This window comes from Armigeres subalbatus, chromosome 3 (assembly GCF_024139115.2).
Source record: "Armigeres subalbatus isolate Guangzhou_Male chromosome 3, GZ_Asu_2, whole genome shotgun sequence".
Lineage (NCBI taxonomy): Eukaryota > Metazoa > Arthropoda > Insecta > Diptera > Culicidae > Armigeres > Armigeres subalbatus.
The window spans coordinates 30,182,955-30,208,572 of record NC_085141.1 but is presented as its reverse complement, the minus strand read 5'-3'; the positions used below and the strand labels follow the sequence as shown (position 1 = coordinate 30,208,572).

The 25,618-nt window shown below is 40.3% G+C and overlaps 2 protein-coding genes across 2 annotated transcripts; both read left to right on the top strand.

The window, feature by feature from the left end:
• The first annotated feature begins 3,794 nt into the window (after positions 1–3,794).
• LOC134224654 (uncharacterized) lies at positions 3,795–4,830 on the top strand. Its single transcript, XM_062704136.1, has 2 exons — positions 3,795–4,458; positions 4,529–4,830. Exons 1-2 carry the CDS (start codon positions 4,035–4,037, stop codon positions 4,534–4,536), a joined length of 432 nt encoding a protein of 143 aa, XP_062560120.1. The 5' UTR covers positions 3,795–4,034; the 3' UTR covers positions 4,537–4,830.
• A 13,960-nt stretch (positions 4,831–18,790) lies between these two features.
• LOC134227321 (uncharacterized) lies at positions 18,791–21,287 on the top strand. Its single transcript, XM_062708709.1, has 2 exons — positions 18,791–18,938; positions 20,054–21,287. Exon 2 carries the CDS (start codon positions 20,069–20,071, stop codon positions 21,251–21,253), a length of 1,185 nt encoding a protein of 394 aa, XP_062564693.1. The 5' UTR covers positions 18,791–18,938; positions 20,054–20,068; the 3' UTR covers positions 21,254–21,287.
• Positions 21,288–25,618: the final 4,331 nt, after the last annotated feature.

Genomic DNA, 25,618 nt, shown 5'->3' with positions numbered 1-25,618 from the left:
GTGGCGCTGGCCGGGATACGAGCAACTTTAGGGAAGATCTGGTAACCAACCTTGGTGGGAACTATGGTCGTATGCTAACAGGGAAGGGGGGATTTGCTCCTCTCCGGAGGTGCAAATTTGATCGAGCGTATGTCCTCCATGTTAAGAGCGGCTCACAACAGCGTCTGTTCCTCATGTTAGGGGCGGCTTCTCATCGTCCGAGTGCAAAAGAGGAACTCTAAACTAAACTGTGCACATCGTGCTGCATCATGTCAGCATCGAGAAGGCAGCCCCTTCAACGCGATGTAGGTAGTGCAACCCTGGTAAGGTAGCCTACCGAAGATTCTACAGCTACCAAGAAAGGCAAAAGTAGAGCAAACGGATTGATTCAACGGCAACAGACCCGGCAACGAATAAAGAACAACAATTGGAAAGTCGGATCTTGGAACGTGAGAACTTTGAATGAACCCGCAAGTGTTAGGCTCCTGGCTCGTGAGCTGCAGAAGGTCGGCGTGAGTCTGGCAGTCATCTAAGAAATATGGTGGCCCAGAACTGGAGAACGTGAATTCCGGGCGGTGGATCCCATAGCGAACACATTCAAGTACCACATCTACTATAGTGGTGATGACAGAGCAGAACGAGGAGTTGGCTGCATGGTGATCGGAAAGCAGATGAAGCGTGTTATCCGGTGGAAGCCGATAAGCGACCGCATTTGCGTGTTGAGAATGAAGGGCAAATTCTTCAACTATAGCCTGATCAGCATCTATGCCCCACGAACGAAAAGCCTGATGACGTGAATGATGAGTTCTATGAGAGCCTTGATAAGGCCTACGGAGAGTGCCCATCACACGATGTAAAGATTGTCATCGGGGATGCAAATGCGCAGATCGGAAGAGAAAGTTTCTTTCGCCCTGGTACCCCGCATAATTACAAACTGTACATGGATATTTTCCCGTACGGTCGATAACAGTATCCTTTACTGTTGACAACTGTAAATGAACAATCTCATATAAAGTTTTAACAGTTTGTGGTACGGTTATTTGACAAATAAAAATATGTTGAATGGGTTGTTAAGTTATGTCACCATAAAAAATCGTCTGTTTTCGCGTGCAAAACTTTCGCTCAACAGTATGATAAAATGTTGACATATAATGCAGGAAATAAAGAACATTTTAGAGACAGCATGTTATATGTTGACATTTAGTGATGATGTCGAGCAGTTATGGTTGAATCGATCGAAAAGTATTCGATAACCGCAACGTAAACCGTGAAGCTATATCTTACATCGTAATAATGATTCTGACCATATAACATGTTGTTTTTTATTATGCGGTACGGAAAGCCTTCATTCCGCTACCAACGATAATGGTCTGCGACTTGTAACCTTTGCTGCTGCTAGAGGGATGGCAATCAGCAGTACCTACTTCGCACGTAAGAATATCCGCAAACACATCTGGCAACATCCGAGTGGAGACACTTGCTCACAGATAGACCACGTGCTGGTCGACGGACGACATTTCTCGGATGTTATAGATGTATGGTCCTTCAGAGGTCCGAACATCGACTCGGATCACTATCTTGTAGTTGTAAAAATTAGGGCGCAACTTTCCACCGTCACGAATTCACGAAACAACAGAACGATGCGTTGCAATATCCAACGCCTGTCAGTTGAAGGAGTTGTTGAACAGTACCACCAAAAGCTGAACAAGCGGATAGGAGATGCCACCGGATCTGGCGACAGTCAACAGATTGTGGGAAAATATCCACGAAGCTGTGACTACAACAGCGCAGAAAGTATTAGGCACCGCACAGCGACGCCAACGAAAAGGTTGGTTTGATGGGGAGTGCCAGCGAGTGACTTACGAATAAAATATTGCCAGGAGTCGATTGCTAGTGGCTCGTACCAGTTCCAACAGAGAGCGGTAAAGTTCATCAAGGACAGAAGAGAAACGAATCCACCGCATAAAAAAGGCAACACGAAGAGAGTGTGCTAGCTGAAGCGCAGGAGAACATGGATAGAAACGATATGCGGAGGTTTTAGGCAACTGAGAGGGGAATTTTCTGATAAGCAAGACTATGATGGCATCCAGGTGGAAGGAGCACTTCGAAGATTATTGTTGAACGGTGAAAATGAAGGTGTATTAAGGAGCAGGATGGACATAGTCGGCGACGGTCAAGCTGTGGAACCACCAACACTGGACGAGGTTAAGAAGGCTCTAAACGAGCTAAAAAACATTAAAGCTGCTGGGAAGGACGAGATCCCGGTTGAGCTTCTCACGGAAGTGAGCCGCTGCATCAATCAATCCACCACATTATCCAGAAAATATGGGAGGACAAAGAACTGCCTACCGGCTGGTTGGATGGCCTCATATGCCCAATCTATAAGAAAGGGCACAGACTAGAGTGTGCCAATAACAGAGTGATCACCCTTCTGAACGCCGTACAAAATCCTGTCGCGTATTCTGTTTAACAGACTGAGACCGCTTGAAGAGTCCTTCGTCGGCGAATATCAGGCAGGTTTTCGTGAGGCCCGATCAACGACGGATCAGATGTTTAGCCTGTGGATGATCCTTGATAAATTCCGGGAGTACAACTTGCAGACTCACCATCTGTTCATTGATTTCAAAGCAGCGTACGATTCAGTGAAAAGAAATGAGCTGCGACCAAAACAACCCGTACACGCAAAACTGAAAGTATGCTCTTTTGCGGGAGAATGGGACTATACCCACAAAAAGAGTAAAATGTGATGCATAAAAGGCGTAAGTTTTAAATACACATTTTTCCTATTTTTATGCATGAAAGTTAATCATTTGTGAATAAAACATAGTCATAATTGTGCATAATATTTATTCCTTTTTGTGTTTAGTCACATTCTCCCACGAAAGAGCGTACAGTATGCCCTCGCTGATCCGGCAAATGTATGGCCGGACTATCGAGGTTTCTCTCAAGTCCATACAAATGAATTAAAACAAAATCCCAGAACAAATTTGGAAACTGACAGCATAATGTGTTTAAATGGGTGTTGATACCTTTTAATCCGGAAAATTCCGAATTAACGAGATCCGGAAATACGAGTCGTCGGATTAGCAAGATCCGGATAAGCGGGGGGATACTGTGCTTTGAAGTCATATTTGAATACTTTATACAGTAGACGTTCGATAACTGCAAGTCATTTAACTGCAATGCTTTTTAGCTGCAATTCGATAGTTGCAACAGTTTTGCAGTTATCGGACCGCTAAACTTCAAACTGATGTCAAACTCAATGACAGTTGCATTGCGCTGCACATTTAGATGCACTTTTATTGCATCTGACGTCGATTGACAACCGTTTGACGTCTAGTTGCGTTGCAGTTATCGAACGGCATTCGTTAACTGAAAAGTAAACATTTTGCAGTTATTATACGGCTACTGTATTCAAAAGAGCATACCAGGGAGCATACTTTAAAGTCTTTTATGTGTAAACTTTTTAGCAGTGTATATTTTATCGTGAAAACTTCATTTATGGGCCAAACACAATTAATACGTTACGCACGCAAACGTATTAATTGTGTTTGGCCCATTACAACTGGGTGCTGCGGATAGAGCCGCTTTTCTGCTCTCAAGCAAGTAGAGAAATATTTTGAAATCATTTCCAATAGCAAAATTATTTTGCAGTTACTTGGCTGTCAAACATTTCCCGCTCTTCGAATTTCTCTTTCCATGCTGTACGAGGGCGCACAAATGAGCAAGACTCTGTAATAATACTACTATTGTGTAAAATATATTTATTCAGAACTGTCATAACCCTATGTCAAATAGATAGTATAGTCCGCCAGTCTTTGTGTAGAGTTGTCACTAGTTGAAATAAATGTAAATGGCTACCGCATGTTGCAGTAATTTTATTGTCGTAAAATAAAGAACTTTTACATGGTGTCGGAAGTGGAATTAATTTTCCAAGTCGTCGGAATTCGAAGTTATCGTTTCCGTTAAAGCGTGTCGTCGTCGAAGATAGTGAACAAGATCTGTTTCGACGGAGTAAAAGTGAAAAAAAAACAAACTCAGAGAAACGCAACAATATGGCGTCAATGGAACTGCGTTTGCCCAATCCATTGGACTGTTCCAATTTGGCGGCCGAGTGGCCGAAGTGGAAGCAAACGTTTTTGATCTACATGATCGCGAACAAAAAGGATGGTGACCCGGAACAAAGCAAAATTGCCACATTCCTGTGGTTGATTGGACAGCGAGGAGTTGAAATATTCAACACGCTATTTCCGAACGATGGAACCCTAAACGGAATGTTTGGTGCTGGTGGAGGACAAGTTGCTGCTGGAGCTGTGGCTGGTGCTGCTGTTGGTGGAGCTGTGGCTGGTGCTGCTGTTGGTGGAGCTGGTGGTGGCGTAGGTGGAGGAATACCTGCAGGTGGTGGGCGAACATTGAATGACGTTATCGACGCTTTTGATGATTATTGTTACATCCGATCAATTGACTGGCGTGACTCAGGTAAATTGTTGAATGTAGAACAGGATGACAGTGCTGAATTGACAGGGTTATCGCACATTTATCATTACAGAAGTCTGAATGACAGAGTTGTAGCGCGTGTGAGATGGATGAAAACTTTCCTCATTCAGGATTATCCTGTTACCTTTAAACTTGATACTGGATCTGATATAAACTGTATGCCGTTGAATCTAATTACAAAATTAAAAATTGGAATTTCTAAATTTAAGCAATATCGTGTATTGGACTACAGCTCTAACGAAATCAAAGTTCACGGTCAGGTGTCACTAATTTGCATAGACAAAGACAGTGAAGAAAGACATTCTCTCACTTTTCTAGTTGTGGATAATGATTTTGAGCCACTCCTGGGTTTGGAATCTTGTGTTGCGCTTGGTCTTCTTAAACGTACTTACTCCGTATGCGTGGAGGGTAATTTGCCACCTGACGTAAATACATTTCTCTCTATGTTTAGAAATCTTTTCGATGGTCTTGGCAAGTGTCCTGGAACCTGTTCAATTGTTTTAAAAGAAGGTTCGACCCCCGCATTGCATTACAAGAAAAGAATTCCTTTAAGCTTGCAAGATAGGCTCAAAGATCAGTTGAATGAGATGGTTGTTGAAGGTATTATTTCGCCGGTGGATTATCCTACTGATTGGGTTAATAACATTCAAATAGTAGAAAAGCCCAATGGTTCACTGAGGATTTGCTTGGATCCTAAGCCACTCAACGCTTGCATAAAAAGGGAACATTTCTTGATTCCTAAAATTGAGGACATTATGTGTACGTTGTCTAATAAGAAAGTGTTCTCTGTTCTTGATCTAAGAAATGGATTCTGGCACATGGAACTCGACTCTCAAAGCTCAGACTTAACAACCTTTATGACCCCCTTCGGCCGGTATAAATGGAACAGGGTACCGTTTGGTATTAACAGTGCGCCAGAAATGTTCCAGAAGAAAATGGTGCAAATCTTTGGAGATATCCCTGGGGTTGAAGTCTACTTCGATGATCTTACCATTGCTGGCAGAGATAATGAGGAACATGATAGGACCTTACGAATAGTTTTGGAAAGAGCTTCGAAGCATAATATTCGTTTCAATGACAGTAAGATTCAATATCGATGCTCAGAGATCAAGTTAATGGGGCATGTTATTTCAAATGGTACTATTCGTCCCGACGACAAATACATTCGCGCAATTACAGAAATAAAAACACCCACTAATAAAACTGAGGTACTGAGACTTTTAGGAATGTTCAAATACTTGTCACGGTTCATTCCCAATCTTTCAAAAAAGACGGCTCTTATGCGAGAGGTGTCAAGAAAGGATGTAGTATGGCAGTGGACTTCCGCTCATGATGAAGAACTGAATAGTTTATTACAGGTGATTTCTACGAGTCCGGTACTGACTATCTATGACCCTAAGGAACCAGTGGTCATACAAACAGACAGTTCCAAAGACGGGATTGGGAGTGTGTTACTGCAAAATGGACAACCTGTAGCATATGCATCTCGTTGTCTGACCAAAAGTGAAGCGAAGTGGGCTCAGATAGAGAAGGAGCTTTTGGCGATTGTGTTTGCTTGTGAACGGTTCCACTATTTTCTCTACGGACGGGACTTTGAGGTTCAATCTGACCATAAACCGCTAGCTACATTAATAAATCGTGATATAGACAGTGTGACGGCGCGCTTGCAACGCATGTTTATGTTTTTGCTCAAATATCCGGGTTTGTCGATTGTCTACACCCCTGGAAAAAACATGTTGGTTGCGGATTGTCTTTCTAGAGCTCCATTAGATGATCCTGTCGAAGATGATTTGAACTTGGCTGGGTTGATCCACACTGTTACAAAACGTATTTGCATGTCCGAGGAGAATTACAAGGCTTGTGTAGAAGCAACTCGAAATGACGAAAGATATAGCCGAATTTGCAAATACGTCCAAGACGGCTGGCCATCATACCATAAACTAGACGATTTGTCTCAGCAATTTTATAAGGTAAAGGGTGAGCTTCACTTTGAACAGGGTCTTCTTTTCAAAAACCATCGTTTAGTTATACCATCAGAGTTACTTTTGGAGGAACCAGGCAGACTCGAAACGAACGGATACGGAATGGATTCTTGGAACCAGGAAATAAAAGCCGACTACAACGCGGAGCTTGTATCGAACACGTCTCTTTATTAGAACTGTACTTATTGAGAGAAAGTTACAGAGTAGGGTTGGGGGATATGAAAAATCAAAAAATACACTGTTAAGTAATTTTAACAACAAAAGAGTTTAATTATGTTTCTAATGTGATGTGGCCGTGTTGCCAGTACATCTACACTCCTCCTCAACATCGGCATTTTAGTCCTCCAATCCACTTAGTCGTCGAAGTTGACCAATACGAATACGAGCCACCGGCTTGGTGAGCAGATCGGCTACCATTATCTCCGTTGGGCAGTACAAATACTTGATCGCTTTAGATTGACATAAATCCTTAATAAAATTGTATCTCGTATCGATGTGTTTGGTTCTGTTGCTAAACTTTTCAGACTGCAACATTTTCAAACAAGACTGGTTGTCTTCGAACAGCTGAACAGTTTGGATATCTTCACCTAAATCGCGTAGAAGTCGCTGAAGCCAGATCGCTTCTTGAGATGCCTCTGACAAGGCGACGAACTCGGCCTCCGCAGTTGATAAGGACACACAGCTCTGTTTGCGACATGTCCATGATATGGTGCCGCCACAGAATTTGAACAGGAATCCACTGTTAGATTTACGATCCGTCCGACATTCCGCCCAATCTGCATCAGCGTGACCCACTAAACCAGATTCATCACCACGACAGCTTAATCTTAGCTTAAGGTTTATTGAACCCTTCAAGTAGCGCACAATTCTTCGTAATTCGTTCCAGTCACGTTGCGTCGGATTCGAAAGTTTTCGGCTCAGAATCGAAATAGGTGCTGCAATATCAGGCCGACTATTAACAGCAACGAATAACAATTTTCCGATCAGCTTTTGATACTCCGACTTATCTTGCAAAAGTTCATCCTCGGTATCCAACTTGTAGTAACCAACATCAATGGGAATCGCAGATGATTTGGCATCCTGTAGTCCTGTTGATTTCACAATATCCGCGATGTAATTGCGTTGCGAGATGTGAAAATCACCGTCACTATCACGATCTACTTCGATGCCAACATAATTACGAACTTCCCCCAAACTGACGATCTCAAAGTTACGAGCTAGTGTGCTTTCAACCGATGTGATGATTGCTTCTTCTTCGCTAGCGATGATCAAATCATCAACGTACACAAGAATATAGCAGCGTTTTCCGTTCACTACCTTGCTATACAGACACGGATCTGCTTCGCTCCTCTTAAAACCATCACCTTCCAGTACATGATGAAGCTTGATGTTCCATGAACGAGCGCTTTGTTTCAAACCATAAAGACTACGCTTTAAACGGCAGACCTTGCCTTCGGCACCCTTGACAGCGCACCCTGGAGGCTGGCGCATGAACAACTCCTCCTCAAGGTCGCCATTCAAAATGCCGTCGTAATGTCATACTGACGTACAACCATCCTTCTTTTTGCCGCAACAGACATGAGAGTCCTGAAGGTGGTCTGACGAACAACGGGGGCAAAGACCTCGTCATATTCGCTCCCATACTGCTGGTTGTAGCCTTGCGCTACGAGTCGGGCCTTGAAACGAACGATCTTCTCATCAGCGGTGCGTTTGAGTTTGAAAATCCACTTGCATCCTAGTACACGCTTGTTAGGTGGGACATCTACCAACTCCCAGGCATCATTGCTCTTGATCGATTCCAGTTCATCCAGCATCGCTTTCTTCCAGTTATTGCTATCTGGTCCTGACAGCGCCTCCTTCACGGATCTGGGCTCCTCCTGAATCACAGCTTCCGCAGAGCAAGCATATCGGGCCGGCAGTTGACCCTTTGTAGACCTGGTTGACCTTCTCAGCATATCGTCTTCGGCAGCCAGCGTAGCATCCTCCCAGATTTCATCCTCCTCTGGATCCACTGGAGCAGCATCGCATGGCTCTAAAGCCACCGGATTGTTGGCCATCCTTTCATTTGTTATGGAAACTGTCACTTCGCTACACGTTGATTGATTTATTGCGCTAGGCACAGCATCGAAACTTCGCAAAAATTTTACGTCTCGACTAATTGTAACCCTGCCAGTCTTAACATCAATCAAACGATATGCCTTTGATACTTCGCTATAACCCATAAACTTAAGTTTTCTGGCCTTCTCATCTAGCTTGCCCCGCTTTACTCCTGGTATATGACAGTACACATCAACGCCAAATGGGTGAACATGACCGAGGTTTGGTTTTACTCCATGCCAACGTTCATAAGGCGTCACTGGGATTGCTCGGGAAGAGAGGCGATTTTGAAGATAATTCGCCGTTACAATGGCTTCACCCCAGAACCGGTCATCAAGCTTCGCCTGGATCAACATACAGCGAGCCATTTCAACTAAATACCGATTCTTACGCTCCGCAGTGCCGTTTTGTTGCGGCGAATACGGCGCGGTGAACTGACCAACAATACCATTTTGTTTCAAAAAACGCTTAAAATCTTTCCCCGTGTACTCACCGCCGTTATCCGATCGTAGTATCTTTGGCTTCTTTCCAAACTTGGTTGTTACCATTTCCACATACTCACGTAGCTTGTCAAGCGTCTCCGACTTCTGCTTCAGGATATAGACAACTGTATATTTGCTGAAGTCATCTATGAAAGTTAGGAAGTAACGCCGCCCGCTCAACGTTGCTGTCCGCATCGGACCGCAAATATCCGTGTGGATTAGGTCCATGACGCACAACGACTTGCTGATCGACGCCTTCGGGAACGGTACACGATGCATTTTTCCACGAATACACACTTCACATTCATTAGAACAACTACACTCGTTAATCTTCATCCCAGATACCACTAACGGAAGCTTCTTCACTGCATCAGTGTCCCTGTGCCCCAGTTTATTATGCCATTCATGAACGCACTCAGTGGTCTGAGCCACCAACGACACACTTTCATTCAGCAGTTTCAGTACAAACAAATTGTTCGACAGCTCAGCCATAACACCAACAGTCCCGTTTCGACTGATAGTCGCACCTTTCGCATCAAAGTTCACTTCGTACCCCTTGCTAACCAATCGCTTTACTGATGGCAAGTTTGCTTTCATTTCTGGCACCAGCAAAACATCATCAACTGTGATCACACGACGGTTATTCGCATTGTCAACGGTTATCAACTTTCCAGATCCTTTTCCGACGGATCTCACTTTCGTCCCGTTCGCGACACTCACATCTTCGCGGACACTGTCATCAAATGATTCGAAAAAATCACGACTGTTCGCAATGTGGCACGTCGCACCGGAATCCAAAATCCATAAGCCCGAAACTAGTTCACAGGCCGCGAACGCCCAATCATTCGATTCGATTTCGTTTTGCACCACACTGTTCGCCTTATTGCCAGATTTGACTTCCTTTGCCATATTCTTCTTCTTATTCTCCTTCCATTTTTTCCACTTTTCACAGCTTGCTTTCTTGTGGCCCGGCTTTTTACAAAAGTAACACATAACCTCTTCTCTGCCGGCCGAAGCATGCAAAGCTGACTCAATACCTCTGTCACTGTCCGCGCGATTAGATTTCTTCAACCACTCGTCAATTAATTTGCCTTTCACAAGGTCGAAGGTCAAATCCGCATCTGGCCTTGCTTCCAAAGCCGTCACTAACACTTCATAATCTTCAGGCAAACTACTAAACAAGATTGCCACCAGCCACTGATCATCCAAAACAGCATCCTTTTGCAACGCATTCAATTTTTCCACCAAATCTGACAACGTCGCAATGTGTGCCTCCATATCACCGTTATGCTCCAGCCGGAGACGGCAAATCTTCCGCATAAGAGACACTTTCGTGCTGAGAGACTTTTTCACATGAACTTTTTCCAAGTTCTCCCACGCTTCCTTGGCGGTTTTGGCCTTCCGGATGTGAATAAGCTGACTATCCTCAACCGCTAATCCGACATTTGCCATGGCCAGTTGATTTTTCGCTGTCCACGCCGAAGTAACGGGTTCCGGCTCCGCTTTGTCGATGGCCTCCCAACAATTATCCTTGATCATCAGCAGCTTCATTTTGAAGCTCCAATTCTCATAGTTGGAAGCATTCAACTTTGCGAACGACACCACTTTTTCACTCATTTTTAAGCTTGGCAAAAAAAAATCAGCCGCGGAAAAAAAACAAACACCGACCGAAAAACTAAACACTTTCCAAACAAACACACGCGATTCCGCCGCGCTGGGACCATAACCTTTTGGAGGAACCAGGCAGACTCGAAACGAACGGATACGGAATGGATTCTTGGAACCAGGAAATAAAAGCCGACTACAACGCGGAGCTTGTATCGAACACGTCTCTTTATTAGAACTGTACTTATTGAGAGAAAGTTACAGAGTAGGGTTGGGGGATATGAAAAATCAAAAAATACACTGTTAAGTAATTTTAACTTCAAAAGAGTTTAATTATGTTTCTAATGTGATGTGGCCGTGTTGCCAGTACATCTACAGTTACAACATAATATGTGTCGGTGGTTACATGCTCCACATATGGGAATAGAAAAAACACTCGCACGTGCTCGCATCCACGTCTATTGGCCAGGTATGACTAACGATATCATTGAAACTGTCAAAGACTGCAAAACATGTGAGAGTTTCAAACGAAACAATCAAAAAGAGCCTTTGCTTCAAGACAGTCGGCCTGATTACCCATTCCACAAAGTCTCGGTAGATATTTTTGAGTATGGGGGTGATAATTATCTTTCTTTGATTGATGCTTACTCTGGATTACTTTGCACCGAAATGTTGAAGGATAAATCTGCTGCTCAGGTTATTAGGGCGCTCGAAAATATCTTCTGTCGCTATGGTTACCCCACGGAGATCAGATGTGACAATGTTCCATTCAATTCCGAGCAATGTGATAGGTATGCAGATGAATGTAATATTCGCTTTGTGTTTTCAAGTCCGAGACATCCCCAAAGTAATGGGTTGGCTGAAAAAGGCGTGGCCATATCGAAGAACTTGCTAAAGCGTTGCCTTGAAGTAGGAGAGTTGTCCATGTTTCAGTATCGGCTGTTAGAGTATAATAATACTCCTGTTGCCAGCATGAAAATGTCTCCTTCCCAAATATTTTTTGGTCGTTTGTTGAAGACCAAACTGCCAATAAATCCCACTTTGTTACAATATAGAGATATCGACACAACATTGGTGAAGAATCTCATTGATAAGAAACGAAGCACCCAGAAGAAATACTTTGACCATCACGTTTTTGAAGGGATGTGTTGTTGTTGATCATAGTTAAGTGGTCCGCATCTTTCGGTTTGCTATCTAAGTGCTATGCAATAGCTTAAAACTATCGGCCAAGTGAAGTCGCGAAACAATAAATTGTTATACCCGTGGCACCCGAAGTTACGCGTATATAAGCTGTGTATGATCTACAAGCCAAACATCAGTTTTTTCGAAATCTGATTGCCATCACCGCTTTGCGCCCTTCAGTAGTTTCATCAAACGGACTTACACGTTGGTAGCTGTTGATGTCTAGTACAGTGTACACATATATGCATGGTTCTGCTAACTTCAAGATGGAAAAGAATACCTTCAACCCGAATAATGTGTGTGAAGCAATGCATCAGATGTTTGATCAAATTCATGTAGTCATTTCATCCAAAATCGACAAATACATGAAGGATTTGGATAAGCGCATTAGCTGTATTGAAACACGAATATCTTTACTTCGGAGCGACTGTATCTGCAAAGTGAATTCACTAATACAAAGCGTGGATGAAATACGTTCGGATGCTGCTGTGCTCGATGATAAACGACGAAGTGTAAACAAAGCCAAAGAGTTAATTATAACTGGTATCCCTCACTACGTGGATGAAGATTTGACTGCAATCTTTCTAAACATCGCCAATCATCTGGGATATGGAAACAAGGATGTTCCAATTGTTGAGCTGCAACGTCCTCGTAAGCTGAATTCCATACCTATGACATCTTCAATCGTCTGCCGTTTCGCGCTCAGTAGCAGCAGGAAACACTTCTTCCGTCGCTATCTATCAAAGCTATCTCTTAGCCTGGCTGACATTGGATACACCAAGGACAATCGTCATGATAGTGGTAGTCGGATTTTCATCAATGAGGTGTTATCCAATAGACAATGGAACATAAGAAAGTTTGCAAAAAAGTTGGAAAAAGCTGGCCGCATACAAAAAGTATTCCTGAGGGATGGCGTAATATTCGTGAAAATTGGAGAACATAATTCTGCTGTTCCATGTTACTCCAAGCAATCACTTCTGGAAAAGCTAAACCCTTCCGCTTAAGCTTCTCTTTCCTTCCTACTTTTCCCATCACGCCTTTCCTATTTTCCCATGAAAGTTGTATTATGTATTATTTTCCTCTCCTTGATAATTTCTATACATCCTGACCAACATCTCCTGTGCAACCCATCCTCATGCTTCCCTTGATTGTTCCTTCCTGAAAGTCTACCATATCAATGGTTACCCATTATCGTTGATGCTGTTGCTGTACCACTGCTGAACCTCTTGTTCGACCATTTGGGTTGCTGTTGCTGCTGTTGGACTGATGCTGTTGCTGATTTTGACGTTTGGGTTGCCGTTGCTGTTATTGGATTCGCGTTCTCTACATTTTTCTGTGAATTGCCGCAAGTTCGTCTGTCACCATCGATTTTCTGTTGGACCCTCTGGATTGCTTGCTGCCGTTTGTCTGGTGTTTTCAGCATCTTGCTGTCAATGGACTTCAGTGTTTCTCAATTGTATGATATGGCATTGGGCCATGCTATTGTTGCTGTAAGTGTTGTTTCGACAACCCATTTGACATCCTCCCGTTAGAGGATGACCACCAAACCAGATGTTAATGCCATACGTGTTGTTTTTCATAGTATTTAGATTTAACTGTTGCTGTGCCATAGTATTAAGTGCGTCTTCATTCGACTCTCGGTTTGGTTCTCGTTTATTTTTCGATGGTGTAGTACTATCTGATTATGGATAACAGGCCGAATAGCAATACCCCTTCGAATAGTATCATATCTAGAGCGGTGTTGAATTCTATTTTTAGGACAGATCATTTGAACATATGTCATATCAATGTTCAAAGTTTGTGTGCTCGAGGGTTCTCTAAATTTGAAGAATTGAAGTCGGTATTTGTCGATAGTAAAGCAGACATCGTGTGTATGTCTGAAACATGGCTTAACGAAACGATAAATGATGCAATGATTCGTATTGATGGTTACAACATAATTCGTAATGACCGGAACCGCCATGGCGGAGGATTATGCGTCTACTTCAGAACAAACTTATGCTTAAAACTTTTAAAACAATCAGAATATGAAGGTTCTGTTACCACTGAATATCTTCTTCTGGAGGTAAACTCTGGTCGTGACAAATTCCTTCTCGGAGTTTACTACAATCCACCGAATAGCGACTGTAAAGAGTTGGTATTTAATCATCTTGAAGAATATAAAGTCAAATATAATACAAGTCATATTATAGGTGACTTTAATACTGATTTGAATAAACGTACATCTAAAAGTGCCAGATTTTTAGATGTTCTAAGTAGCCTATCCTTTTCATGTGCCAACTACGAGCCTACTTACTTCCACACATCCGGTTGCTCATTACTAGATCTCTTTTTCACCCATTCTCCTGAGATTGTCACTAGGGTTAATCGAATTTCAATGCCTGGTATTTCTAAACACGATATGTTACTTGCGGTTTTGGACATTTTGCCAAACGAAAACCAAGCTGGGTTTTACCAACGTGATTACAAAACTTTTGATAGTCAAAGATTAGCAGCTGCTTTTAATGATTTGTACTGGAATCACTATTTCTCAATTAATGATACTGATTTGCTGATGGACACTTTGAATATTTTCAAGTTTTAAAAGAATCCGTGATTCACTGAAGACATAGAGAAGGCTATAATTGAACGTAATTTAGCATATAGAAATTGGAAATCCAGTCATCTGGAAGCAGACAACCGACTTTTTAAAACTCTTAGAAATAGAGTAACCTGTTTAATCAGAAACGCCAAGAACATTTACAACAATCAACGAATTAATACAAATGTATCGAGTAAACAGCTGTGGAAAAATGTGAAAAATCTCGGAATATCTAATGCAAAGCAATACACTGTTAGTTGTGAATCAACTGCCGACGAAATTAATAATTATTTCTCGGAGAACTTTTCTGCTGCCGAAAGCAATACGAATGACATTTCTTTTTATGGTGACTTTAGTTTCAGATGCGTTGAAGATTTTGAAATTGTTAATGCACTGTATTCCGTTAAATCGAATGCCTGTGGTTTTGATAATCTTCCAATTGAATTTTTCAAAATTATGCTTCCACTAGCACTTCCTTTGTACAGTCATCTTTTCAACACGATAATAACTACCTCTAAATTTCCTCAGGCATGGAAACATGTAAAAGTTATACCAATTAAAAAAAAATCTCGATCTAACAATATCTCAAATCTAAGGCCAATTAGCCTTCTAAATGCTCTTTCAAAAGCATTCGAAAAGCTTATTTCTACTCAAATATCGGATCATGTAAACAGAAATAATCTCTTAAACCCTTACCAATCAGGGTTTCGTAAAAGTCATAGTACTGAGACAGCACTAATGAAGGTCCATGATGATATTGCTTCGAAGATTGACAAAAAAGGAATTGCTGTACTTTTATTAATTGATTTTGCTAAAGCATTCGATCGTGTGTCACACAGAAAACTTTTAAATAAGCTTGGAACTGTTTTCGGTTTCTCACAGACCGCTGTTTCCTTAATTAAGACATATCTTAAAGGCCGATATCAAGCAGTTTTTCATAATGATGTTTTTTCTACTTTCCGTTCTATTGACTCTGGTGTTCCTCAAGGGTCAATAATTGGGCCCCTGCTCTTCTCATTATTTATTAATGATCTTCCTTTAGCACTTCAGTTTTGCTCAGTGCATATGTTCGCAGACGACGTACAAATTTACTTTTGTGCAGAACCGAATACTTCCATTGAAGTAATTGCTAGGTTAATAAACCATGATCTGCAACAGATAGCTCAGTGGTCACAGAATAACTCTCTCCCTATCAACACATCCAAAACCAAAGCGATTCTAATCAACCGCCAACGATCTACCATTGATATCCCCGAGTTATTTTTGAATAACGAAGCAATCCAATTTACAAATCAGGTTAATAATCTTGGTGTTATATTCAATTCGAAATTAGACTGGGAGCCGCAAATAAACTCTCAAGTAGGAAAAATTTACGGTATCATTAAACAGCTATCTCTTACTGCCAAGCGTCTCAACTGTACAACCAAATTGAAGTTATTTAAATCACTAATTTATCCACATTTTATTTTCAATGATTTCATTTATTTGAACGCTTCCGCGAGCTCACTTAACAAATTGCGCATAGCACTAAATGCGTGCATTAGATTTGTTTTTAATATTCCTAGATACGGAAGTGTCTCTCACCTTCAAAGAGCACTAATAAATTGTCCGTTCGAACAATTCTATAAGTTCAGATCTTGCTGTCACATTTTTCGTATATATTCATCCGGTACACCTAATTATCTGTCCTCAAAACTAAAACCATGCAGAAATATAAGAACTAAAAATTGTTTAGTTCCTCCGCATCAACCGAGTTATTATAGTCGATCGTTATTCGTAAAGGTAACTGTCTGGAATAATCTCCCACTCATCTTAAAATTCTCTATAAACATATCGAACTTTAAACGAGATCTGCTGTTAGAGTTGAATGACGCGCACTAAACATGAATACACAATATTGTTTGAATTAGACCTACATTGCACAGTTAAGTTGTAAGATCAGGTGAAAAATTTGAATTGCACAGTTGTAAGATCAGGTGAAAAATTTGAATTACGCATCCTTCTGTATACATTCACATTGTAACATTTAAAAAGATTGTCAATCTTACGTTACATAAATATAACGAATAAAATAAAATAAAATAAAATAAAACATGCTAAACCATTGCCAGTTCTAAATGAAGGACAACGAGTGATGTTCAAGAAAAGCGGAAAAGATTGGCGGGAAAATTGTTAGAAAATTGAATGAGAGATCCTATATTATCGTAGATAATTTTAACAATCATTTCCGAAGGAACCGTCGGTTCATTGCACAAACCACTAATAATGACATTAACACAAGTGATTTACTATTTGAAGATGGTGTGATGAGTGCCAATAATGATAACCCTCCCAATACTACACCAACAGTTCCTCTACAGTACACGACACATATGAATAATAATTTGCAAAGTGGTAACAATAATCCTGAGTTGAGAGAAATCCAAGAACTTGATTCAAGTTCCTCGTTTTATGATACGGCTTCAGATGGATCAAATACTGATGAGGAGAATGAGCGAGTTATTGTTAATGACTTCCATCAACCAGTAGAAACTCGTACGCGTAGCGGTCGGGTCGTCAAACCACCGCAAATGTATGGTGATTGGACAACGTAAGCTTTACCAACTCTCCTTTCCTTTCTCCTGCTCCTAAATACACCACTGACCCCGAGTCAGTCGCGAGTGTTCTTCTTCTTCTTCTTCTTCTTATTGGCATTACATCCCAACACTGGGACAGAGCCGCCTCGCAGCTTAGTGTTCATTAAGCACTTCCACAGTTATTAACTGCGAGGTTTCAAAGCCAAGTTACCATTTTTGCATTCGTATATCATGAGGCTAACACGATGATACTTTTATGCCCAGGGAAGTCGAGACAATTTCCAATCCGAAAATTGCCTAGACCGGCACCGGGAATCGAACCCAGCCACCCTCAGCATGGTCTTGCTTTGTAGCCGTGCGTCTTACCGCACGGCTAAGGAGGGCCCCGCGAGTGTGTCGCGAGTGTACGACTTCTGAATCCAACATTAGTTTTAAGTAAAATAAAAAAAATCAAGATAAAACAGAAAGCGTGTAATAATACTACTATTGTGTAAAATATATTTATTCAGAACTGTCATAACCCTATGTCAAATAGATAGTATAGTCCGCCAGTCTTTGTGTAGAGTTGTCACTAGTTGAAATAAATGTAAATGGCTACCGCATGTTGCAGTAATTTTATTGTCGTAAAATAAAGAACTTTTACAGACTCTACATGACTATACGATAGTTTACATACATTCCTGCTCCAATCAGCTGCTGAATCTCGTGAAATTTCAGAACGAGTGCTTTTTAGTTGCATTCCATAATAATTTACCCTCGAAATATAATGTGAAAATATTTGTTACAAAAAATACAAAATTAAAACTAAGTTTATAATAATAACAATACTTCTCAATATGAGATCTAAAATGAACATAACCACAATCTTCAATGTTTGGCTCCGATACAATAGAAAAGTTTGGTTGCAGTTTGAAACCCAAATCGATTCTATTCGCACCACCCAGATTTACAATCGAGTTTACAATCCAGTAAATAGTTTGTTACAATACATTCTAATGTATTGCTATGATTGATTCTGTAGCAAATTTATTGTTCTGAAGGTAGTGTTACAATACAATGTATTGTTTTTTTATAAAATTGTTTTATTCGGGAGGCTGATAAAGATTTAAATAAAAAATATTGTCGGCGTAGCACCAAGTTAGAATTCGGAAGTCGGGACTTCCGAACCGAACTTTCTTCCGAAGTTTTATTTGTCAAACTAATTGATGCGTTGTTTAGCGCATCTTTAGGCGAATCCAGCGCACTACTTCCGAAGTTGGGAAAGTTGCCCGTATCTGGAGAAAAATCCAACTTCGGTATAAAAGGCGGTATAAATTTATTCCGGATAGACAATAAATAAAGAATTAAGTTGAACTATCAATTTAACATCTTAATGGGTATTTCTTTACCCATTAAAAAGTACTTTGGTGGCACAGTGTGCACTGAAAACCAAAACTACCCAAAAATGGGTTGTTTGCACTCAAAACCGTGGTTTGGGCCAATAACCCAAATTTGAGTAAAATGGCTTTTCTGACAATAGGTAGTTTGCCTTTAATCCCATGTAAACAACTTACCCAAAGCTGAGTTTAATTTATCCAAAGCGGACCTTTATCAACCCAAAATAGAGAATATTGAATTTACTCAAATTTGGGTTATTGGGCTGAGCAACCTCGGTGAGGTGTTTGCATCTTGCTCTAGTTTTGATAGCAATCATGGGAAAAAAAGGGAAAACTACCCAAATTTGGGTAAATTTTTTCTGCCATATTCTCAATAGTGCGTATATTGAACTCAAAGTTTGGGTTGATTTATCTGTCCGTGTGGCCTGATGGCGATCGTATCGCAACTTCTGTCATATTTATAACTTTGTGTAAAATTATAGAAGCAAAAGTTTAGCCGCGATTAATATTTTCAAACTGAATGCCAAATAATTGAACTTGAATTAAATTGTAGCGACATTGTTAGCATATAAACTTGCTGGGTAAGTAATAGAAAATGTAGAAAACAATAATGCGGTCGTTTATTTATGAATTTTTCAACGCGAATAATTTTAATCGAAAGCATAACAAACATGACAATACTCTTTCACCACCCACTGGGGGGAATCACAGACAAACGAACCTTTAGCAGATATAATATTTCTATTATAAAGTAGGCAATGTTAAAAACCTGGGAGCTAAAAGTGCTTAAAAACGTGGAATATCTTTTAGCTTGTTTTGAATTAAGATAGCTACTGTGTATAAAGTGCCATTAAGGCATTTTTAGTAGAAACTTTATGAAAGTTATAGATATATAGTTTTATTTTCGGAGGCGAGCCAGCCTGGGGCTGCAAGTCTCCTTAATAAAGCTATAAAAAAAAAAAGTTTTATTTTGCCTCAAATTCCATTTAAATCGACATCAAAGTAATTTGATATTCGAATATAGGCCTTAAAAGGATTTTTCATTTGATCAAGTACAAAAAGCATGTGCCATTTATAACTGATGATACTTTACGCTTTATATATGCAATGTGTTGTAGCTCTTGGAAGAAATATAACTAAAATTATAAAACATTATACCAAAGATGCTCTTGTTATACCAAATTACGTGCCAGAGTCATGAAAAATTTCTTGCTTGACTCGATACCGAGCATTATTAGACTTATATTTTAAGACAGTTTCTTCATTGACCCGATAAAAAGTATCTTTTTTTTTTTTTTTTTTTTTTTTTTTTTTTAACTTTATTAATGTGTTTTTTTAATTCTAGGATTAAGTTCAACACAGGGATGAAAAATAAAAAGTATCGTTAAATTGGTTATCGTTAAAAATAAATAAATAATTACAATTACAATTGATAAACACTGTTCAATTTATAATAAAAGTAATAGCCTACCCAGATTATGGGTAGATTCAAATTTGAATTCCGAGAGGCTTGTCCTTAAACTTTCAAATAAAAAAAATCATGTGTGGGACTCGTACCAATATCCTCTTATTCTTTGAATTGCCATGATAGCCCCTACTGCAAGGCGATTCAGGTTTTATATCGTAATTCAAAGAAATAGTTTGAAAATTAAAATCTTAAGAATCGTTGAGTATTATTTACAAAATTTGTTCTTAGATTTCAGCACGCGCAATGAATGAATCCGAAGAAAATGATCATATATACGGAATGAAGGTGGAAAAACTGATCCCCGAAACCATATTTAGTGACACTCCCCTTCCTGACGAAGTACCTAATGAAGCTCCACCGGAGCCGATCGAAGTTGAGCCCCGTAGTTTCACGATAGAATTTGCTATTTGCAAACTGTTGTTCCACGGTCAAAAGCGCGAGAGCCCTTCGGAGCATGTCATTATTCATTCGACTTCCGTCGAGGAGTTTACTGACGAGGTTTTCAAAGTCGTGCAGCCGTTTATGAAGCGAGGTATTCACTTTCCAGAGCCAGACAATCCGTGCTGGTTTGAGAATGAAGTGCCCATCAAGGAACATCTGTCTGTATATATTCAATTTAAGGACACCATCCAGAAGCGGACCTGGCGCTTAGAACAAGTTGACGAATATATCCTGATGAGGTGGGCCACGCGAGTTATCTACCTGCAAGTGTATGCCCACACTACTAATATTCATTCCCGAGCCATGTGGGAAAACGTCCTACAGGAGCTTTTTGGTTTATCGTCGGATGCAAAGAAACCTGCCGTCCCTAAGGAAGTCCAGGAGGAACAGCGGTTACAATACATCATAAAAAAGCTCCAGAAACTCCACCAAGCGTACCTGGTTCCTAGGACGGACGATGCATTCAAGTTGTGGGCTCGACTGATTTTGCAGCAACCGTCTAAAAAGGAGCGTGATTATTGGTACGATAAACCACCAAAACAGCTGCTGGAGAACTTCGTAGTAATTGAGAAGGAAACTACTCGAAAGCGGACCAATCCATCGGTATCTGCCCAACGGGCTCAGACGGCGGATGGATTCGGCTTCGAGGATGAAGTTTTAGCACTTAGACACACGGTGACGCAGATCAGGGATTTGGTCGAAATGTTAGATAAGAGGGTGGCATTGTTGGAAGAGAAATGTCGTGGCTTCAAACAGACAGCAGAGGGAGAGCCAGTCAAGAAGGGCAGATACGACACGGACGATGAGAACATTGAGGACGAGGATAGGGATGGTTCCATAATAGGAGAGGAGATTGACGAGTTTCCGATTGATATATCCCCGGTGGTCAAAGTCGAAGGCAACCGGGGGAATCCAGATCCGTTAATATTCAACGATATGATCGAATTTGTGAAAGAGGAGAACGATGAAATTGAGTCTGACGGTTAGGTTTAAACGACAATAAAAAAATGCCATGAAAAAACTTATGATTGCTTGATATAGGAATATCACCGTTCCTAAGTTGCTCAGATACATTTTGTGTCATACATGGGATGAAAAAAACTAAAGTCACTGACATAAATCTTTACACAAAACCTGAGACACAAAACTTACTTCTTAGATTAGCAAATGTGTAAGGGTTTCATTTTGAGTTTGTGTGCATTGGGTTTCATTTTGATTTGATCGTAAGTGAGTCGACTTCCGACAGAAAATTGGTATACATATTTAGGTTTCAAGAACTTAATATCAGGTTCATTATTCATACAACTAAAATTATCCTCACAAGTCTTAGTTTTTAATTGTTTTTTAAAACTACGCTTTAAATTGACCAAATCCAACATCGTTTTCGGTGTTAAATTTAGCAACTTTTCATAAGAAAACTGCGTCTGCTAAACAGGTGCTTTGATAACTGTGCAAAAAAAGGAAATTTGATCTGTTGGTGTTATGCAACGATGAACCCTTCATTCGTCAGTTAGCTGAGCCCCCTTGATTCAGTTTGTTGGTTTAACACTAGAGGCCTCTAGTCAACACACATAGCTAATATTGCCTGATTTTCTCAAAATTGCTCGCGGCGTACCCTTCAGGAAAGGTACCGCCGCACTTTTTGCACCCCGTTTACTTGATTCTTATGGGTGAATAGCATTGCGGTGTATCGTTTGGCGCGGCCGTACCTTTCGACAGTCATTCGCCGCGTGAAGTTTTGTGCAAGTACCCATTTGGGAATATTACAAACGCCGCGCAGTGTATCATATCCAGAAAATCTGACAATAGTAGAGCCTGTTTAAACACAAACATTGACTTTGACAATAACTTTATGTACATAACTCTTCTATGTAAACCAATGATCCCCAAATGGTGGCCTGCGGGCTTCCTGGCTGTGCGGTTAGCGACGTCAATCGTCTAGACGCACTGCTGTGGAGTGTGGGTTCGATTCCTGCCCCGGTAAGATGAAAACTTTTTGTAAAGCGAAAAGCTCTCCACTGGTCCACTGGGTGTAGTGTAAATGTCCTGTCCGTTGTTTCATGCTAGATGTTAAGTTTTCAGTCTGTGCGACCTCTAGTCGAAGACGGTGATTCTGTCTGTCTTTTTCGTCTTTTTACTTTAAGCCAGTGGTCCCCAGCATGTTTAGTATCAAGGGCCCAGTGTTGCCATATATTTTTCAAAAACCATCTGTGTTTTTGGGCCAAAAAATTTTAAAAATCTGTGATCTGCATAAAAAATCTTAGATTAAATCTGTGAATCCTTTCGAAGTGCAAATATACAATGACATCAATAACTTTTAGAAATAATATGAAAATCAAGCATAAGTATTAAGTTGCAATGTTGTTGTATGTTTGCTGTGCAAGCAAGCATGACGTACTTATGCCCTGTTGGTGAAGTAATCTTCCCTCCCTAAACTTTTCTTAATTGGACAGAGCTCCAAACCAAATCAATTTGCTTGAAAATCACGCATGTCATATCTAAAGTACGAAACACGAAAGGCCCTCTTTAGTATTCACTATTCAGAATGCAAATACAGTCGACTCTCCACATCTCGATGTTCTATATCTCGATATCTCTCCCTATGTCGATGGTTTCCTCGGTCCCTTCAATCTACATACATTTGGGCTTTCTACATCTCGATAACCTCCCTATCTCGATGTTCTGATTATATTTTGTTCAGGATTCACTCTTATGACTCCTTATGTCGATATGGTCAGATTTTGAGGCTACTAAACCATCTTAGGACAATAACAAATACATCAACAACAGGAAACGACATTTGTTGTGTTGTCGTTTTTCATAGCAACGAGCTTTTTTGGATCTAGTACCCATTTCAATTTTCGTTCCATTCCTCGATATCTCCCTATCTCGATGGTCCCTTCAATATCGAGATGTGGAGAGGCGACTGTAAAACCAACTGACGTGTGCTTTTTTATTGCGATGCATAGATTTATGAATAATACCTTGAATAATTCGTATCGATAAAAAAAAGGATTTTTGATTCCATGAAATGTGTTCTCTGGTCATGACTAAGCCCCGACCCATTCCACCGTTGATCCCGTTAGACAGCAATGGTTCTAAGGATCGCTTGATAACGTCTGTTGAGAAGGCTAATGAGACAGGTTGTCTTGTCACTTCGTAAGCTCGCACAGTCTCGGGAAAAGTATTGTCAGTCTGCATGATGCTGTGGTTAACCAGCATGCAAACAGCCTTCATGAGATTCCCAACGACTTTTCGGAGGATTTGATGATCACTTCTGCCGAACTATTGACTTACATTAAAACCTCCAAAAACATGAAGGCTCCAGGTTTTGACAACATTCTTAACTTGGAACTCAAACACATGAGCGAATTATTTTTTATCATTTTTCCCTGATCTTCAATCAGTGCTTGCGGTTTAGTTTCTTCCCATCTTCGTGGAAATCAGCCAAAATATTCCCCATTCGGAAGCCCGGGAAGGACCCAACCTCTCCTAAAAGTCTCCTAAAAGTTTTTGAAAAGGCAATCTACCGCCGCACTAAGGAGTATTTCAGCCCAAATCCTGGCCAAAAGTCAAAAACAAATTTTTTAGATATCTCCACATTATTTTTCGTTTTTGTACTCTCAAATAGTAATACTAACTTGCCCTGGGTTTTTTGGATCAATATTGATTACTTGTGAGCAATGCTGGCTGTAAAAACTTCACCATAATTTACATTCTAGTTTTATCGCAATTGTTTATGAAAAAATGTTCATGTTTTATCGTGTTTTTCTGGGTTTTTAGTGATTTTTAAGATGAAAATCAATATAGGTACCAATAATGAGGGTATGTAAAATTGTTTCCAAGCATGATTCGATCTGAAATTGTTTTTAGGTGATCCATAATGATGACATTAATTGCTAGCTTTTTTATCTTTTGCCTTTCTCGTATACTAAGTATATGTTAAGGCTATATGATCGCTCCAAAAACAAACTTTTTATAGAAGGCCCGGAGACCCATAGTGTTATATACCGAAATATTAAATATTTCAGAAATTTTCTGAATTTGAGCGACTAAACTCATAAAATGGTTCGGTTTCAAAGAAGAGCTGGACTTTGATGAAAAGCATAAGCATTTTTCGGATGTAAAACCTCGGGTCCTTGCTATTCAATCTGTTTATAGTAAATTGATTTACAGGCAGCAGGTTGATAAGACAATTACTGAATGCAATATTTTGTTAAAATCGTTGTACCCACTCATCAACCGAAGATCAAAATTGACCATAAAAAAACTTGCGGTGTATAAGCAAATAGTGCTTCCCGTTTTTGAATACGCCATGCCAGTCTGGGAGAGTTGTGCTCACTACAAAAGGTTCAGAATAAGTTTTTGCGAATGATTCTGAATACCCCACCAAGAACACGAACATCAGAGGTTCACCGTCTGGCCGAAATTAAGACCCTCAAAGATCGCTTCGGTGAGTCTATCAATCGGTAGAGGGCTCGTTGCCAGATTTCAGATCACCAGATCATTCGTGATCTTGTCGCTTAGGTTATCAAATTTATCGCATAGTTGTTGTTAGGTAGGTTATCAAATTAACAAATTTCTCTAAAACTACCAGTGCCACTAGCGGGCCAATATGTTAAATTAGATATAATGAAGAAAAATAGAATAAGAAGAAACAAATAATTAAATTAAATAAGAATGTAGAGCCTGAATGGTCAGCGAATTTTTCGAATTTATTTTTAGTTCATTTGGTATTTTGGAAATTTGTATGTTTAAACAACTCATCTGAAGATTTCATGTAAGTATTCAGTGTAAACTAACTTAAGTTTCTAAATCTCATTTCCAAATGATCATCAAATGATCAAATCTCGGGTACTTATTCAAAAGGACGTATGTGATTTTGTAAACAAATATTCAAACGTCGATTTGTCCGATCTGAGAGCCCTTCCACGCAAATCATCACCGTAGACAGATAGGGGGAGGCTTCGGCTACCTGTTGGTGGTGTTGGTTTGCGTGGGAGTGCCATCAGATTGGACAAATCGACGTTTGAATCTTTGTTTACAAAATCACATACGTCCTTTTGAATAAGTACCCGAGAAATCTGTGAATGTGGTAACACTGCAAGGGCCGCACAACAATTTTGAGCTATTGAAGCGGGCCGCAATATTACATATGGCAACATTTGTTTGCATATTACAGAATTGCATCTTTTTTGAAAGAATATTTTATTATATAGGTTTCGCCGCCGTTGCTGAGTGCTTAAAAGTGCTTGTCATAAGATGAGTTTGTACCTTTCCATTTAATTGCACCACTTCTATGAAAGCGTTTTTATAGTAGCGGACTTGACATGAGAAATTCCTTTTTCGTCA